The 20,049-nt window shown below is 42.6% G+C and overlaps 1 protein-coding gene across 1 annotated transcript in view; it reads right to left on the bottom strand.

Annotated features, from left to right (window-relative positions):
• The window catches only part of skap1 (src kinase associated phosphoprotein 1), a 39,251-nt gene that overhangs the window by 1,652 nt on the left and 17,550 nt on the right, over positions 1–20,049 (bottom strand). The window contains 8 exon segments of the mRNA XM_025909997.1: positions 6,792–6,901; positions 7,001–7,054; positions 11,856–11,972; positions 11,975–12,052; positions 13,471–13,534; positions 15,187–15,311; positions 15,406–15,489; positions 15,612–15,692. Of these exon segments, the coding sequence (XP_025765782.1) occupies positions 6,792–6,901; positions 7,001–7,054; positions 11,856–11,972; positions 11,975–12,052; positions 13,471–13,534; positions 15,187–15,311; positions 15,406–15,489; positions 15,612–15,692 (713 nt within the window).

Here is a 20,049-nt window from a genome sequence, read left to right as displayed (position 1 = left end):
TACAGCATTTATTTACAATTAGGACATTTCAGAAGCGTAATAATGGGGACTTAAAAAAAACAAAAACAAGCTAAGAACAAATAATAAATATCGATCTGAAGGATGTATTGTGACTGAAAGAAAACCATCTGAGTCTTTGTGCAGATAAGAAACCCCAGAAATGCTCTGATTTTTCATCTGCTGAACAGAAAGAAAACATCCTAGAAGAAAAACCCTAAAAATATAATGTAGGCAAATTTATTTGAGGCTAAAATTTGGCTTTAAAAAAATTAATAAATAGAGGTTGAACTTATGCTTTGGTTATCATGGGGGAAATCTACTAGAATCTCTATGAAAACAGGGAATTTTTGTGTATGTGTTTATTTGTAGCTGAAAGAATCGCAGTTAATCAATGAATCAAATGTAAGTAAGTTAATTGATATACACTTATACAGGGAACACAGCAGTTTACACTGCTTCCAGACCTGTACATTGAAATAATGAAGCTTTTCATTCAGTCTGCTTCAAGCATTTAAGGAACATGACTGAACCACTGCATGTTGATCTGATCACAGCAGCTGGGCTATGAGCAGATCTGTACTGGATCAATATTTGGAAAGCGATTGGCTTGGCAGAGGGGGCACAAGCCACCCTGCTGGAGCAGATACCCCAGTGCCACTCATCTCTCCTCTTTTTCAGACCCGACACGATTGTGCGGACAGTTTATCACACACATGCAGACACATATGTAAAATAAATTGGTGGGGTTTTTTCCGCTGAGTGCATGCTTCAGATTCAGGTTCTGGTTCACGCGCACTCTGTTGACATGATGAAAGGCATCGTGTAGGAGGTTTAGCCGATCATCCGGACCTGACACCTCTCTGCAGCCAGAGGAATGAGGCCTGCAGCTAATGAGCGGTGTTTGGACAGCGAGGATGGATGAACCGCTTAGACGGTAATAAACCACAAGGCTCAAGTGTTCTAACAGCACAAACAGGTACCCACAATAAGCAGATTGTCCACCCTGGCCTCATCGTTTTCCCCCTGCAAACCTCTCTGACAGCTCTGACTGGGATGCTCCAGTGTGCTTGGCTCTCTGACAAACTGACAGTTCGCTGTGTCTGAGCTCATAACGAAGGGGAAAGTTAGGGCCGAAATGGCCTTTTTATGCTCCCCATAAGACCGTGCAGGGAAAAGCCCGGTTGCGGAAAGCTGGCTCCGGTTCCCATTCGGAGAACGTGAGGAGAGGAGGAGGAGAGGGCAGACAGACGGACGGTGGGGGGAGGCATCGGAGAGAGGGAGCGAAACAGTTTTTCTCTCCCTTGGGGGCGTCGCAGCACTATTCCACCAACCGTAGTGACAGAGAGTTTTATTTATCTCCGCGGCCCATCTGTGCAGTCGGTCTCAAATTCTCCCTGAGAAAGGTCTTTTGGATTATCAGCGTCGCCATTTTAATACAACTGCTACATCACGGAGTGGGTGCCAATGGCGGTGGAAGTCTGTCAGGCGTGCAGAGTCCATCTTCCTCACACTTGAAATGGGTTCATCCAGAGTACACCTGCTGTAATAGGGACATTCCAAAAGGCTTGCAGACTAAATTATCCAAATGACAAAAACTAGGCTAACACCTCAATGCCCCCACCCCCCAACCCCCACCCTTCTGTTTGTTTTCCTCTGGTTTTTTTGGCTTTCAGGCCGTGAAACTCACAAACGGGGCACAGATAAACGTTTGCTTGGGCTCGCTGCGGGACTAAAATGGAAGATGTTCCCTGTGAGGGGGAGAAATAAGGTTTCCCTGAGGGGTCTGACTTCTGGGAAACGTGTGCTGAGGTGACACGTATCCGAGGCTGTGTTTCCTGCAACCTGGACGCAGATTGAAGGGGGAGGAGAGGTGGTGGTGGTGGTGGGGGGCAAACAGCGCCGTGTCGTGGCGGCTGCGGCGCGTTGACTCGCTGACCTCCCGGTGACTCCTCCACCAAGAGGAGCGGTGGGGTGGCGGTGGGGGAGAACGGGTGTGGGCGGGGCTGGCACTGAGAGTGGGTTGCCATGACAACACCTGCAGTGTACCGGCGCGATCGTTTATTTACCACTCAGGGGGCTGGCTAATGGTGGCATTCTGATAGGCCCATCGCTCACGGCTCCCCGACCCGCAGGACAGATTGACAGCTACCCCGAGCCTCGAAGCGGGGAGAAGGTGAGTCGAGGTTGGCTGGATGTGGCGAGCGAGAGAGACAGACAGAGGGCGATGGGCGAAGGCAGGTGTCGTGTCACGCCACCATTATCCACCTAAACAAAACACATCTTTAATATTCGTGTCAGGTAAGAAAAAAAAATCACCTTTTTCACGTGTAAAAATCTGCACGGATCCTGACCACATGTTTTCCTAACACACACGAAACACACACACACACACACGTGCAATCCCAAATGCATACAAACTAGGGGGAGTGCTAATAAGCCTGACACATGAGGCATCTTTCCTCGGCCACCAGCTGACTGAGGCAGGCCTTGGGCATGATGGAGCGCAGGAAGTCTCTCATTGCCCTGCCGCTGAACCCGCCGCCTGGGTGTTACAATCTCTCCCTCCCGCCCTCCTTCCCCATTTCCAACCCCCTCCTCCACCTCCTCTTTTTCCTCTCTTCCACGTCTCTCCTGTAGCAACCTTTCCGCCTGCATCCTCTCTGTTTTTATTCCCCGCTCTCCTCCACATGCACTGCAGCTCTCTGCAGTTCTTCCATCACTGCTGACCCTAATAAAGAAACATGGACACCTCAGCCAGGCACAAGCACACCATCTGTAACCTGTTATCAGGTTAGCAAGCCCTCCTCGCCGCTCACACAGGTACACTTCACAACTGATAACACCTGAAACTTCAGGGGAGAATGATCTTCTCTCTTTTTTGATGGGGTGGGGAGGCCGAAATCTACTCGGAAACACGGATGATAACTCGGCTTAACCAGAGATGGAAATGGCTACTTGGTGTCCATTTTTTTCCAAGTGGGCTTTTAATTAAATCAGCGAATTGGCTTCAAATTGGAAACATGACAGAGCATGAGAACGTTTGAAAATATCTCAGGGACGATGAGATTTAATAAAAAGAAAACCTACTCGCTCCTTTCTAATGCACGCCTGGGATTACAGATAGCTCCTTAACTTAATAGCAATTTAAAGTGGATTTGTGTATGCCACTGAGTGTCTGTAATGATGGCTGTTTACGCCGCCCCTCATTTATAATAATTAAGCAGAATGGATTGGGGGGTGGGCTGCTCGGACGCTGTTCTGGGCTATTGGCTTGGGCTGAATAATGACCTACTGTAGTTGACCGGGGGATGACCGCTGCCTCCTGCATGACCCCAAACCCCAGACTCACCCCCTGCTACTTTGGGTGGTAAATAGGATGTCTCTGCCTGTCTATAGCGTCTTGGTGTCTATGGCCACAATAGCAGCTAGGGGTCTTTAAATGGCTGTGTGACAGCGAGAAGGAGAAAGAGAGAGGGGGGGGGGGTGGACAGGGTTCACACAAAAGAATAAAGGGATCCCCTCCTCTTTGTCTCCCTGGCTTGACTTTTCCCATCTGATTATTTGACCACTTTTCCTTTTCTTCACTTGCTTTCAGTTGGTGTGACCTGCACGCAGAGGGCCAAAAGAGAACATGAAGGCAACATGACGAAAAGCTGTCCCAGCTAGCAGGGAACAAACATGGAATATATAATTTAAATTGTGAATATCCGAGCTTGAGTTTTACGTGATTATACCCCTCAACAAGTACATCTGTAAGAGCGTAAATCAGCTTTCAGTGGTTGTAAAAGTTTTCATTAAAAAAAGCGACCAAAAACAACCACAAGGTGTCAGTGGTGTCCACGTTCTCATTGTCTCTAACAAGCTGAACACTTTGGCCAAATGTGCAGTGACGCTTTTCTTTGGGAGCCGCACCAGATTGGCTGGCCGGCCGCCCTCTCTCTGGATTTTGGTTGGACGGGATGGAGGAAGAGAGGTGGTGGTGGCGGCAGCAGCAGCAGCAGCAGGGGCAGCACTTGCCAGAGTTTTAAGGACCCTGGATGGGTTTGTGCCATAAATCTCTTCCCACTCCATCCCGCCGTTCTCCATGAGTGCCTGTGGGAATACAGGAATGTGACAGCTGACCTGTAGAGCCCACGTCTTTTGATTGTGGATCCATAAATTAGAGGGCAAGAATGCACCTTATGGCTTTAGAGACAAAGCACTACAGGTACTACATGTGTCAGCGGGAAGTGGAACAATAAATTTAACACATTTTAAATCCTACTACAAATAATATCCCTTTGCATGACGCCGGCGAGGCGATGATGCCGTTACAGCGCTCCTGATGTGGCTGAAACATCTTTGCAATTTAAATCTAAAATTGGAGAGTGTGATACTGCAAAAAAAAAAGAACTGCGCTCACCCGTATTTGTCATCACACACTAAAATGCCAGCGTAAAGCCATAATGTGCATCAGAAAAATGCAAGCTCTCAGAAATGAAATGCCAGAGCAAAAAAAATAAAAAAATAAAAAATCACATGATGGATTTCAGCGTGCGTTTCTACCTCATGTTTCAGCGGGCTGAGCATCGGCGGAGGGCAGAGTTAGGCATCGCTGAAACCAGGCGGCACGGTCTGCGAGATTAATTCTGTTGAACTAATGGGATTCATATGAGTTGTGAGGTTTCTAATTTATTTACTTTGTCAGTGATACACACACACACAGAGCAACACACAAGAAGGAGGAAAAACACAAATACAGTAAAAATGCTCCCACTTTACAGTAAGTGAGAGATCAATAATGATGGATGAGGGCCTTTTATACAATCGGCATGTTCTCCTCAGTTCACAGCCATATGACACCACGCCTGTGGCTATCCCATTCTGCACTTCAGCAGTCAATCACATCGCAGCTTTAAAAATAACAGTTTGTTAGCACCATTGATTTAGCACTTAGAGCGTGTCCTTATTACCTTGTAATTATGGTCAGTGTTGACATAACAGCACAGACAACCAGGCCTCCCACCCTCTGAGAGAATTTATGGGCCCTGGTTTTATTACGGCCATTTCGTGTGGCTGGGTCCCCCGTTAAGCGACGGGCTTGAGTTCTAGCCAAGGGCCCGTATTTCACTCATCGAGGTCAGGGTCCTTAGGAATTCCCCCCGTAAAACTGAATGCCGCTGGGGGTCTGCGTGTACATACAGAAGACACAGGGAAGCCCTCCCCGAGGGCTCGTTAAAATGAATAGGCGATTACAGGCTATAATCCAAATAATGCTATTCATGAAGGGAATGTGATGCTATTAGGACGCAGAATGGGACATGGGTGGAGTCGTGTCGTCACAGTAAACCAAACATTCGGAAGTCGTGCGGGCATCACCTTTAAATAATTTACAATGCTCGCTTGAAGTCCATTAGGAGGTAGTTAGGGCGCTCTCTCGTGGTCCGTCACCGTGTTATGACTCCAGCGTCCAGTTTGACAAAACAAGAGTAATCTCTGTCATTAAGATTGTGAGATACAACAGCAAACTCCTGCCTCCAACCTGGACTTAGTTTGCCTTTAAGGTCTTTGGCGAGGCAGTAATCTGATGCATACAGTGAAAAGTAATAACGGCGAGCGGGGCTGAGGCCATCTGAGGCGGATCTGGAGCCCAGAGCCAGGACCCCTTTGTCTCCCCGAGTACAGTGCTTTTGTCATCGCCGTGAAAAATGGATGTGGCTGTTTTGACATTTCCCCCTATCAAGCAGCACACGCAGACAGACGAGCCTGGCATCTCATTAATCTGCCACTGCCAAAAGAACCGCAATTATAAGTCCATCTTCTGCAAGGGGCATTTTTCACCTGTGCTTTATCTGTTGTTATAAAGAGGAGGCTCATATTCCTTCAACACAAGCTGACATAATTTATACATCAAAATCCAAAACCCTGACCCCTTTGAAAGGATTGTTGCACTGAAATTGTTGCACAAAAAAGGACAAATACTTAAAATTCACCGCCATCTACTGGTGATTAAAGATGCAAGAAATCACGACACTGAATACATAATTTCCTCATCTCTATCTCATAATTACTTACAAAAGAAAAAAAAAGAGTTCCTTCTTCCTGCCTCTCCTCTTCAGATAATTTAGTCTAAACACAGAACATGATGATTCAATTTGAAACCGACCAATAGCAACAGTGTGGAGACAAGTCCCTGCACGCAGCAGAGTAAAAGTAGCCAAATTACAAGCCATCGATTTCCAGTAGGATGTCTTTTTCCTGGTAGATACTCCGCATGTAACTACACGATGGCCATAAAACACAAGGAAATAGATTGAGGGAAAAGAGCTGAGATGCAGGATGGCTTCACCTGCAGTTTCACGTCAGACAGAAAAGGAAGAGCCTCGCATGGCTGCCTACTCAATTAACCCCTGTGATAGAGGCGCCGTAATGAACAACAGCACCATTACGCAGCGCCCGAATGGCACTTCACCCTAGTGGCCCGCGAACAGACAGCACCGCTGTTGGTGCTTCTCTGCTGCACCGAGATGCTAACGGACAAATCTAGATGCTGGAGATATCAGCATGTTCAGAAAGTAAATGAGGACGAGGTGATTACTGGAGTTGATGTTGTTTAACCCTTAAATAATTGCACGTTTTACACGTCTGCATCCTATCCTAAACTACTGTAATTGACCCTGTAATTATATCTACGAGTCAAGCGCGCAACTGGGGACGGATTTCCATTAGGGACGCTCGAGGGGAAAAACAAAGAGTTGTGAGAAAAGCCTAAATAAGCCCTTGGATTATTTTGTGCTGATGGCGATGCTGACCTTGCTGATGATGTAGATGAGATCTCCTCTCTCGAAGGTCAGTTCGTCTGACTCGTCGCCCTGGCAATCCCACAAACCCTGGTAGTAGTTGGAATAATCTGAGGACCAAACTGAAAGGAAGCACAGGGAACACGTTTAAATAGACGCAGGACGTAGATGCAGGGAAACTTTAGGCTGGAATAAATAAGTTACTAGACGGAGGCGGAAACCTTGTTTGCTGCTCTTCTCGTCGCTCTCATCACCTGGATTTCCAAGTTCTTCATCTAAAGAAACAAAAAAAGCAGAACAAGAGCATTTATTACAGGTGCAGAAGTAGGATTACTCATAATCACAATTACTTTGGTCAATGCTGAAATCATGATTTAATCATTCAATTCAATTCAATTCAATTTTATTTATATAGCGCCAAATCACTACAGCAATCGCCTCAAGGCGCTTTATATTGTACAGTAATCAAAGAAAATACTTGTCTTTTTAACCCTCACGTAACAAAAATATGACATTCTTTATTAGTGTATATTATACCTGTATGAATTCCTTTATCTATGAAGACATTTTACAAATTAATTGTAATTAATTCTGTTTTATAAGATTTTTTTTTTTGCTGAAAGAAGTTCAGAGATTGCAGTTCCACCTACTCTTCATGCCACGTTTGTCTGGTTTAGATGGATCTAATTATCAGTAATAATCAGGTAATAGCGTCATATTAACAAAAGCTATATGTGGCTGTATTAGTCTGTATGTAACTAAGTATGTATGTAACATTTGTCTGTTTTAGATGGGATGTATTAGCTGAAACACACACTGTCCAAATATCCCTGAAAGGCTGTCCACATGCATATCTGCACTGGCTGGTGAAACCCCAAGTACTCCGGGTTATCTCTGAATCTTGTTCTAGGCCATTAGCCGTGGAAAACATGACAGTGTAGGGGAAAGTTACACTAAAATCAAAGCTTATAATATTAAAAATCACCAGAGAAGAAACTTCCATTAACAATTACTGTAAAATGGAAAATTGCAGGAGAGGTAGATTACAGAATTACAGTAGCAAACATTTTAAATGAATAAAATATCACAACAGTGCATTAAAATACACGACTGACCCCACTCAGCCACTTGAATTATAACTTCAACCAAAAACTAAATAAATTAATGCAAAACTGAACCAAGTCTTTGCAGAGGCAGATGTGCTGAAAGGCAAAACCAAAGAATCAGTGTTAAACATTTTATATTGCTCAGCTTGTTTTATTAATTGCTTGAAGCCAAAATTGATATTTAAATTAAAAATTCGAGTGTGCAGCCCTACCCAGAACCTAAATATTTTAATTTCAGTGTCTAAAAGAAATAAATTAAATTTTTAATAATAATAAAAGGCATTACCTGCTGGTGGCCTGACTTTAACAACTATAGTTTATAAATAATTTATATTTGTCCCACGTGTTAACGAGAAATGAACAGCAAAGAAATGATGATAGAGGCAGACAAACAGAAAAATTAATAAAGTGGATCATTTGCAAATCCCTGATGAATCTCAGCATGACACAAGCTGTTAATTCTTCTTTAACTAGGATGAACTCTGGCGTGAGGATCAGCCTGTTAAACCACAGGCGGGAAATGTTAAAGAAGAAGAGGTTTTTCTTTAAGCCACGCGGAGGCGGACATGTCATTGACTGCGGGGCGTGGCACCCGGTGGTCTGAGAGGTGACACGGTGATATGCCTGCCCTCTGTCTCCCACATCCATCCTCCACACAAGCCGGCTGACAGCCACGCCACAACCCAGCAACACTATCCACCTTCCAGCACAGGCTGCACCTCTGCTTCCAGGAAGAGCAGGAAACACGACACACACACACACAAACAGACACACACCGTGTGTCCAGCTTGAATGTAAAAAGTTTAGTTTATGTATACATGAGGGATGCCTTTGTCTTTCCCCGTTGCTTTCGTTTCTTCAAACAGATAATCACGGCTTTCTTTAAAAAAAAAAAAAATTAAATAAATTTTTAAAAAGTACAAACTGCCGCACTTTGTTCCTACACCAAATGATCCACATGATAAAAAAATGAGATTTTAAATGTGCTCGCAGCGGGTCCAAACATTTGTTTGGTGCTCTTCGACTGCGAGCATCGTTCCATCGAGAGGCCACCGCTATGGGCCAACGGTTTCTATATCAAAGTGATTTAATTTTCCAGTCAATAAAATCAGTCATCAGCATCAGAGCCAATACCAGCCGCTGCTCTGCATTCTGCCTGCAACTGAGTTTTGCTGCGACAAAACTGACATCGCCTAAAAATGGATGCTGCAGTCAAGGATGCCATTTTGCAAGTTTGCAAGTAGACAGACTTCACTGCCATCAGCACTCAAAACATATCAGAAGGAAACTATCGAATAGGACATTTTGAAACTTCCTTTGCATTCCAATTTAGGGACACAAGTGTCTGGAGGTCCCTTTTAAAACTTTATCGGTAGTAGCATGTTACGACAGTGGTGACAGCGTGAGCTGGGAGCCTGGTGGCTCAGCGGTTAGCACTAACAGGGTTTTCTCCAGGGGCGCCCTTTCTCTCCTGCCTCACAGGAGACAGTTTATCCTCTCCACCCAGGACACTCTTCCTCTCTTCCTGGTTAAAGTCACTAAAATGTTCCTAATCTATTATAACTATTTTAGTGTCTTTACCTTGCAATGTGAACCACCTTGAGGCGACTGTTGTGGTGATTTGGCGCTATATATATAGAATAGAATTGAATTAAAACATTTAAAAAAACTGAGGTTACTGCAACAGCAAGCATGCGAGTAGGCAAAACTTGTAAAATCTCTTATCAGTTCTGCACAGACAAGCCTGAAGAGCCTACGGATCCAAAAGCTGCCTCTGCATAAACATTTTAAGAATTAAATTACTAAACTGAAGCTGAAAAGTGTTCAGACCTGCCACTAACATTAGCACCACGAACACCGGCTGGTGGTTACACGTTGCTCAGGTTGAGTGGTTATACATCAGTTTATTCGGTCGCAGACGGCATTTTCTAAACCAAAGTGCAGCAGAACAGCGCTGGTTTTATGTCGTTTAATAACTTTCATCACACAAAAAGAGAACCATGCCTCCATCTGCTGGAGCTGCAGCCCTGGCCACATTAGAACAAATAACGTGACTAGAAATGAAAAAAACTATTTTTTTTAGAGTCATCTCTGGCTTTTTTGCTTTTATTAGGCAGCAAGAGATGACAGGAAGGTGGGGAGACAGTATCAAACCCGAGCGCCTTGATTAACAAAAGCTACATCTAGCTGTATTAGTCTGTATGTAACAAAGGGTAATCCTCATGCTTTGAAGCTTGGTTTAATCAAATATTACAATAAATATACAAGAATGGTTACAAAACTGTATTATTAAATTATTATTAAGCCATCCTTAAATGTGTTTCCTTATTATTACATTCAGAAAGGAGGTTACGAGATTGTTTCTGTTTGTTCTGCTTTTGTTTTTTTAGCAGGACTACTTGGAGAGGATTTGAGGTGGGTCTTTGCTCAACTGAGAAATTATGACATTAATGATTAACTTCTAGAGTCAGTGGGAATCCAGATTTGGATGTGGTGGTAAAGAAAATGGAAATTTGGGGTCATGCCCTCACAAATGCATCCAACATCAGAAACTAATCCAGATACAGATCTTTCTGGATGCAGGGACTTAATTCATGCCATTGTGCAGAGGCAGTTTTCACCCTCCTTTTGTTTTTGCCTCCTTCTATCCCGAAATATAGATTTCAGTTTCATATTATCTGTTGATGATACCAAGCTAGGTTATTACTGTGGTTTTACCGTAATTATTATCACTCTTAACCCTCTATCATGTTATTTCTAAGCTGTAATATTTTATTGTTCTGTTTTAGATAGTTGCTTTAATTTACTGTTAAACAGCAGTATTTTTAAATCATACACAGCTTTTGCAGCTGTCACAATAATTTGTTTATTTTAAGGTCCGGGGGGAAAAAACCCCTAAAAGTAAACGTGTGCTATATGAAGACATTTTTTACTAATTAGCAATGTAAGGAATAAATGCTTCTATTTGCAGAGATAGAAAGGTTCCTAAATGCAAACATGGCAGCTGATCAGTGAAAATTACTCCCAAATTGAGTTATTGAACAGTCTGTAATCACTGTGTAAAAGCTGAGCAGAGGGAGGTGCAGCATGACTGATAAGCGAAGGGGTGAGAAAGTGAACGAAAGAGCCCGTCATTCGATATGCCATCTGTGGTCAGGGTCGGTACCTCTTCCCAGATGGCTCTGAACGCCGGCGTGACAGTTTGAAGACTGATTCCCCTCTCACCAGTGATTTTGGCAAAGGTAATGTACTCACTGAGTGAAACTGAATCTTGATGTATCTTATCTAATAGAACGAGTGATGGACGACGGCCCTGAGAAGATCGGATCACCCCCTTTTGTCCTTCTTGGGATCTTGTAGCCATGGGACTCTCTCTCACACACACACACACACACACACACACACAGTCATGGGGTCTCGTCGGTCAAACTCTAATTTCTATTAAAGATGTGACATTAAGAGCTTCAGATCTATTTTAAGCTCTGCAAGATGCAGTTTTTACTTCCTTTCATCTAAATTGCTGTTGCCAGGCAATTTTAGCCAAAACTCTTGCTTAGTGGATTGAACTGTGGGCCATTTGTTGCCTGGCAACATTAGCTAATTGGACGGTCTATGACAGAGCATCCGAAACTAGCCAGCTCTCGCTGATTTCAACAACATAACTTGTTCAGAGAGATAAGGAGGGAGCAGATTTGGAGTAGGTGTAAGTGAATCTTCCTCTTCCTGTCCTGCAGCAGCCACCCCGGTGCTGACAAGCTTATTAGTGTTGCTTGATTTAAAATGAGCGATCAGTCTGGAGGAACCTGGCAACACAAATTTCACAGCAGGGAAAGATGGCAGATATTTCATGTTGCAAAAATCCCCCAGGGTTTGAGCGTCTGTCTGACTGAGTATCATGAGGGGTTGTGTGTGTGCGTCACTCCTCTGTTTATTTATCTGCGCAAGTGTATGTCCAACCACATCCTCATACCTGGCAGCTCCTCGTAGATATCTTCTTCCTCGTCATCCTCCTCCCCTATCTCCTGTCCTCTGGCTACTCCTCCTCCCCGGGAGGCCGGGGTCGGCCGAGTCGGGGTTTCGTTGACCACCCCTCGATGTCATCGTAGGTATCCTCGTCCTCCTCCTCCTCCTCCTCGTCATCGACGGGGATGAAGTTGGAGCTGAGATCTACGAGGGAAGGGGAAACAATGTGACAGAAAGTGTTAGCGTCACAGCGTGGCACAAAAGACAGAGACATGCATTAAGGGCTAAAGTAAGAGAAATGTCCGTCACGTCCTCGCTGCACAACGGGGCCGAGACACGTGCCAAACAGCAGCGGTGACAAACACTGGTGCCCCCGACACACGCTGCAAACAGTTATCATGCTCATTAGCTGTTAGCCTTTATATTTTTTTTCAACTGAGCAATAAATTATTGTTAAAACGCCAGAAAAAAAAGCGTTTATAATTTCCATTTTGTCTGACAGCTCAGACCTAGAGGAAAAGGATAAGACACAAAGGGGAAAGCACATTTGAAAGGTCAGATCTAGCAGATGTTAATAAGTTATCGGTTGTTGTTGATTTTCACTTTATAATTTTCCACAATCCAATAAGAAGCCTCTCCCTCTCACATCATCCCCATGGTTCCTGCTTACCATCTGTTTATCATATTCATTCTGGGTTGTCCTACAGATGAAGGCGCATCCCATCTAACTGCATCTTTTGTTGCATTTCATACGCCCCCCCTCTCTCTCTCTTTCTCTGTCCTTGCATTTAAGGCAAAACGTTCTGGAAAGCGTGCCGATGCACTCAGATGAATTTGAAGGTGAAGAGGATAAATAATCATTTGCATGTTCTGTTTTTTTGTAGTAAAAAAAAAAGGGGGGGTGGGAGGAAGTAAGACAAACTGCAGAGTGTCCGTTACTTCCCGCAAATCAGTGGCCCGGCCCGAGCCCATTTTAGAGTAGACGAGGCACGACTGCTCGCTCAGATGGAGGAGCTGTCTCATTGCAGGCGACTGGCCATTGCAACACAGGGTATCAGGTCCTCTGCCGTACACCAGCAGCCAAGCAGAAATCAATGTCACTGGAGGATAACCAGAACATCTACCAATCAATTTCCTGTAAGTTGGAATTCGGTAGGAGGGTTAGGGGAGGAGTGGAGGAGAACCAGAGCTACACGATGGTGCACATGACATGCTGGGTGACATGTCGAATGAGGTGATTCAGGACTCTTGTGTTCGGCCGTGTAGTTAGTGATGGATGGGGCGGTTTTCGTATGAGTCAGAGATGACAAAGAACTCCCTTGCACTTCTGACCTTTCTGCCCCTCGAAAACACAAGAAAACTTTAGTACAAAAGAACATTTTTTAGAACATTTATACTGCTTTAACTGTATTTTCCACTTAACCTATGTGACTTTTAAAAAGCCAAGTCAATTTTATTTATATATAGCAATATATATTTGTCTTATGAATGGGCTATCATTGAACAGTGCAGAGAGAAAAGAGGAAAACAAAGCAGGGAGTGGTTTTCCATAATGAGTCATATGCAATAAGTCAGAAAAAGTAAAAAAAAAAAAAGAAAAAGAGAGAGAGAAGCTGGCTTACCTCTAAGTACAAAATTGATTTGGTCCACCCATTCTCTGGCCTCTTGAGGGCTGCTGGCAGTGAACTGGAAGGAGAGAGCGGCAATAATAATACTGTGATTATCATTTAAACGTGCATTTATGTGCCTGGATTTTTATTCATTTTTATTTCTAGCCATGTAAGAGGAGAGAAACAGAAAGAACAGATATTGCTCTCTTTTAAAAAGCTGTGAAATGTTTAAAAAATCTGAATCTAACTTATTTATTAAAAAATGAAACGACTGGGAAAACAAAAACGCATTCCACGTGTACATTTATCAAACTATGTCACAAAAAACAGATTCAACCCAAACACAGACTGAAAACCAGGCTGAAGCTGGGGCGACATTCTTGAATTCAAACTTAGAAACTTTAAGGTCTGCGCGATAATAACAGGTTAAAAAAAAACCTAAATAGTTTAAATCTCCAAATAAGACAACGTGAGTAAGACTTTAAAGACAGACTACACACAAGGAGAGAAGGGTAATAAGAAACAGGTAATCAGACACTAACGAGGGCAACAAACAAGAACAAAGGAAGGAAGTAAAACTACAGAAAATCACCTGAATATCTAACCTTCAAAATAAAACAGGAAATAAACTGAAAGAGATTTAGAGATGATGTGACCGATGGGAATATAGGAGGCAGAAGAAGGAAAAACAAGAACTGAGGATTACAATAAAAACCTAATAAACAGAACCAGGGATACAACAACCACGGCAATAAAAAAGCAAAAAAACCAAAATTGTATTAGTCTAGATAATCTGATAATGTTTGAGGCAGCTGTGACTTTAATGGTGAATGCCCAATAATTACAGGGTCAGCAGCTCGATACCTGCCCTCATGAGCAGGTCTCAGCGATTGTTTTAGTGGTCTTAGTGTGCGTGAGAGGATGAATGTCAACCTTTTATACAGGTACAGACAATGTGACGCACAGTGACATTTTACAGAAAAATAAACTTTTCAGAAGTTTGTGGGGGACTAAGTATGCTCTGATGACATCATTTCAGTAAAATGTATTTTCACTGCAGTTTAGTTTTAATTCAGAGACCAAATATGTTTAAGCACCCTTTTACAATCCCCAAAATCTCGATAAAGTGCCAAAAGAATGAATCCTAAGACCCAGAAATTACATTAACATTTTGCTCTTCAAGTTTCCTGAACTCAAAAGTCAATGGGGTCTTTTAAACAAGTTATATGATGGTTGATGGTTAGATGTTTAAAACCAGCTGGTTTGGACATGTGCAGAGGAGGAGGAGTGGATATCCTGGACAAAGGATGGTGGTGACATAAAGTCTTTCAACAGCGGGGTAGTTCATCTATAACCTAACGTTAGCATACGATTGCATTTATGGTGCAAAAATTTAAAATAAAGTTGTTTGCTTTATTTAAGCTTATTTATATAACCTTTTCTTTCCCACTGAGATTCTGAAATAATCCAAAAAACTAATGTTAAAATCCAACCAGCTTATTGTCTAAGGAACCAGGGCAATGCTAATTTTTGGACTGGCCTACAAAAACCTTTGCAAAATCTCTGCAGGACTCCATCAAACTATAGTATATATAATTATATATTCTTTTTTTGGAGCCCTAGAAGACGAGTAAAGAACTGCCAGAAGAAATCATGTCAGCTCTTAATGAGACATGATTTTACTGGAGTTTATTTCTTTAATAATAATAATATAGAGATAATACAGACCTGGAAGGGCCGTTTTCCAGGAGCACTGAGCTCAAAACAGGATTTTCTTTTGGAGTCTTTTCTCAGGTTGGTCACCATCTGTACAGTGTAGTCATTGATATAAAATGAACCCTTCTGCTGTTTATCTGTAGGGGGGAGAGGAGAACACGCAGTGGGATGAAATCCAATTTAAAATTATGCAGCTGTGATGTTTCCACATGGTGGCATTTGAAAACAAACCTTTTTCACTCCCAAAGTAGTAGAATATTGAATTGTTCAGGATGCACCATCTCTTCTGCCACTCTGGTCCAAAGAAGCTGTGGTCTAAGGAAAAAACAAAGCAAAAAAAGGAAATTATTCACAGGAAACCAATTTTTTGTGTGTAAACAGATCAAAAAGCGGGACAAATGAAAGAGAGACTGTTGATAGTCTATCTGTTGTCGTACCTTTTCGTTTCTTTTCCAAGTAACCTTGCTTCAGGATGTTGGTGAGCTCATAGGCTGCAACTGGAGGGATATCCTCATCGTCTGTGAGAGCAACCAGACGTGAAACATCTTGTTATGTCTGTCTAAAATCAATTTATAATCACAAATGAAAAAGAAACAGTTCCTCACATCTGAGAAGCTAAAATCTGCGAATTTCTTTCTTGAAAAATGACTTCAAGCTTTGTTAGCATTTTTTTCCAGTGAATCAGCTAATTGACAAAACAACTAATTGTTTACTCACTAACTCCTTATAAGCTACACATAAACTTCCCTTTTTCCCTCAAGGCACTACACACACATCAGAATATAAAGTCTCTAACCCTGTGGATCAAATACATCCCTGCTAGTCTTTAGGAAACTGGGATCAATACTTCTACAGTGCTGCTGAGCACTGCAGTCCATTCATCTGCTCACATTGCATTTTAATGAGAGGAAACTTCCTGTGGGGATTAAAAACCTCTCGTCAGTGTGCAGAGTCAAAATTTAAACATGACAGGATGATAGTTAGGTTATGATCAATTACCTTTGCAATATCAAACTAAAATAAATACTTGAACCCCAAATATCTACTGAGATGATCAGAAATATAACACTAAACGTGCTTCAGAACACGTTTAATTATGTATGTATTATTTTACATAGTTTAACGCATCATTATCACATCATAAAATATCTAGAAAGCTTCTGTTATTTACATTTACAGCATAGATATTGTAAGCATAGTAATTTTGTTGGCTTCAATTTCTGTTGTTGTTGGACTTATAAGGATCAGTCTGTCAATAAAATCCAGATCACTGCACCGTAAGGAGTAAAACTGGTATATTGTTTGAAGTCGGCACTTTCAACACAAGCTGAAATGAAGACTCGGCGAAGCTGTGTCTTGCTCAGGGTCATTTTAAATCAGTCATGTGATTTGGACATTCACTCCAGAGGGTTAAACAACGTTGAGATTTGACTGGCGAGTGAAAAGTGAAAGGCTGTTTTCTCAGATCCTTGAAAAGACTTTATATCTAAATGTGGTTAAAAAGTGTCAGCATGTAGGAAACATGTTTCCATTGAGACATGCACCACACAATGAGATCAATGAGATACCCATTAGAAACACAGTTTATTTGTAGATATATAAATAGTATAGAGAAATTTTATCTGGTAATTTAAGTCTGATCAGAACCACTCAAACAACTATTTAAGTATTTGAAATAATGTTCCTGTTGCAGGTAAAAAACATGACTAACACTGAATAGTAATCTTTTCAGAACAGTGAGGGTAGCTTTAACATTTCTCTTTGTTATAATGCTGCAGTTATATGAGATAAACACTCCACAGCAGGTTGCCTGAAGAGATGCAATTTAAACCAGCTGCTCCATGTTGAAGTTATTGTTGAACCTGTCAGAAGAAAATCAAAGTATTTTCCCATTTTCTAGCCTTTAGCTGTTAGAGAGGAACTTGACCTTACATCGACCTCATAGACCATCCTCCTCCATGTGTTTCAGTGGGAGTACCTGGCTTTTCTACGTGTCAAAAACAAAGCTCAGCTTCCTCTGAGTTCATTAGTCAACGGGGATTGGAGGAGCAGAGGAAGAGAAGGAGCTCCCTTTTTAGTCTGAAACACAGGAACAATTCAAAGACCATTTACACGAGTCAGTGTGACACCCCCATTCAGAGCAGCGATGACAGGGGGAATGCCTGGAGTCCATCCCCCTCAGAGAGGGCCTGTTTAACTGCTGGGAAAAACCAAACATGTCAACCCACAACTGGCTCCTCTGGGTCAAACAAAGAGCATCCCCCAACGTTAGACAAACAGGAACCTCTGTGTCATTCATAAAAATCACCAACAAGGAGAAAACTAAGTGGGCATTAGCCCAGCTGAATGGCCACTCCTGAACTTGTTATTTGCCATCTATTCACAGCGAGTTTCATCTAAACAACTCAGCTCCAGAGAGCGAAATAGAGCTGTTACTGTTTTATTTATTTGTTTATTCATTTTGCTAGGCCAACATCTCTGAGATTTAAGTTCACCACAAACCTTTGTGTGATCTGATAACCCCTCGTGGCTTCGGCTTGTGGTCCTGACAGATGAGCGGGTCATTCCGGAGCTGAGCCCCAGACACCTCACAGCACTAACACGCTCACATATCATCAGGCTGCCTTTGTGGATGGACTGACCGGTGACACTATAAATACAGAGGTGCTAAGGACTGTTTTGTCAAAGAGAACCTGATTCGGTACATCATAACAAACAGCGGTCATTATGCTCCTCCACCTCATCTATCCGCCGGCAGTCCGTCCATTTTTTTTTTCTGGTCCTGCTTCCCTGTTGCGGCCCACTTCTAATCCCCTCATCTGTCTGCTTCCCTCGCTCTTCATTTATCTGCAAAGTCGGCCCGGCTAATAGAGGTGGAGGTGCAAAATCAACACAGGATCACTCTGATCTACTTGAGTCAATAAACATTACAACATTCGTGCATGCTTAACACTTTAACGCCAGGTGACCTGACCTCCACTTGACTGTCCTTTGCATGCATCGTGAACACGGCTGCAAACATCGACTGCGGCGAAACAATAGCTCAAGATTCATCCACAGGGTAGCGGCACAACCTAAACACCTCTCGCTGTCCAATGCCGCTTGATCCCACCCTAAACATAAGCAGACTCTGATTGGTCCTGAGTTAACAATGCCTCCTTTAATGAGAATTACACACTAACACCTCTTTTGGGTTTTTTTAAGAGGATATTCTGAGGTAATGTTATTTGAAAATGTGTAATTTAGGGTGTTAAAAAAACCTACAAAACCATCATGGTGTTTGAGTTTGAGTACAGGCACAGAGAGACACATTAATGCATCTAATTAAGGCCTCATCAAAATCGCAGACAGACGGCACTCTTTCATAAAAATCATAAATTGCGTTATCAATTATTCAGGGCAATGCCATGACTTCATTTTCATCCCTTTTGCGTTTTAATTAGCACCATCCACAGCTTTGGTATTGACATTAATTTGATGGCAATTTATTGATATTCAGCATAACCTATTTAGCTGAGTGCAATTACCAACAAAGAGAAGCAGATAGATGTGGCGTTAGAGTCGCATCCCGTGTTTTGTAAATCAAGGTGAGGAGTTGCTACTGGCCGCACTAACTGAATCTAACGGCTCTCAGCGGTCATCAGTACGAAAAGATCCGAATGTAAGGAGATAATCAATGGAAATTGACCAGAGATATGTGTTTAATTGATTCCGACAAAGGAACGTTTCTATAAGCTAGCCGACCTGCGTGCCGATAAGTGCTCCATTCTGCTGCCTTCCTGAAATCGTGTTAAAACTCAGAGGGGATACATGAATACATAACAATGCATCCAAGCTGCCAGCGGTTTGCCAAAGCCACAATCTCTCATTTGGTTATTCACACTCTCCCAGCATGGTGTTATGAGCTCAGCAGTTGATCCCGCAAGAAAAGGCTGATTTATGTTAGCATGACCAGAGGGAGTTAATGTATTCTCTCATTAAAATCCACTTTAGTTAGGCTGAAAGTCAATCAAAGCCTGGATAGAGAGTGAATCAAAATGAAGGGAAATGGTCGGGTGGGAGGACTAATACGTTACATTAGATCTAACGGTGGTCATAATGCCACAAAGATGCTATGAAAACACAAAAACGCTCTGAAGATGTTGATGGTGCTCCAGAAGATGGAAAGCAAAGCCAGAGGTCCCCTTAGCGCCTCTTCTCTGAGAGTGCTCGGTGGCAGGGAGCGGCGACGGCAGCGGTGGGACTCGGTCCCAGCAGGGAGACGTGTACTTTCAGAGGCTCCACTCTAACCATTACTGTAAAATGGCCGGTTACATGGAGAGAAACGCCGTGAGATGAGGGGAAAAAGCCTTAAATCGGGCAAAATGCTATTCAGTCTTGTTTTTTTGCACATAAAAACATGCCTTACTTTCACGTGGAAGCAGTGTGTTGTAACTGAGAGTGGGATCTAAAAAACGTTTGGAAAGACGTGGAATTAAAAATTAACTGATAATATTTTTCCCTGTCCATCAATACTGCATGCCTGTGATGTCTAATAATGGCTGCCTTATGTGCCTGCTCTGTCTTTATTTAAGTGAGGGTGTGTGTCATGCGTGGGCTTTATTACTGTAGTCCCTCGTGCTGCAGAGGTTTTACTGTACATCTGTGGCTGTTGCATTTCTAATGGGGATTTTCTTTTCTTTCCATTTCTGGTGTATTTGACTGTGTAAGCTCATAACTGTCATCAATGATTAATTATTCATTTATGTCTGATTGTAAATTACTGGCCAATATAATATCATGAAATAGTGAAAAATGCATCTTTGCTGTTATAAACAACCAGTTCATCAATTATTCTACCGTTATTGGCTTGACTGATTGATCAACTTGTTGATT

Source organism: Oreochromis niloticus, linkage group LG8, assembly GCF_001858045.2.
Source record: "Oreochromis niloticus isolate F11D_XX linkage group LG8, O_niloticus_UMD_NMBU, whole genome shotgun sequence".
Classification (NCBI taxonomy): Eukaryota; Metazoa; Chordata; class Actinopteri; order Cichliformes; family Cichlidae; genus Oreochromis; species Oreochromis niloticus.
The sequence above is the reverse complement of the archived record's forward strand: the minus strand, read 5'-3'. Positions and strand labels throughout refer to the sequence as shown.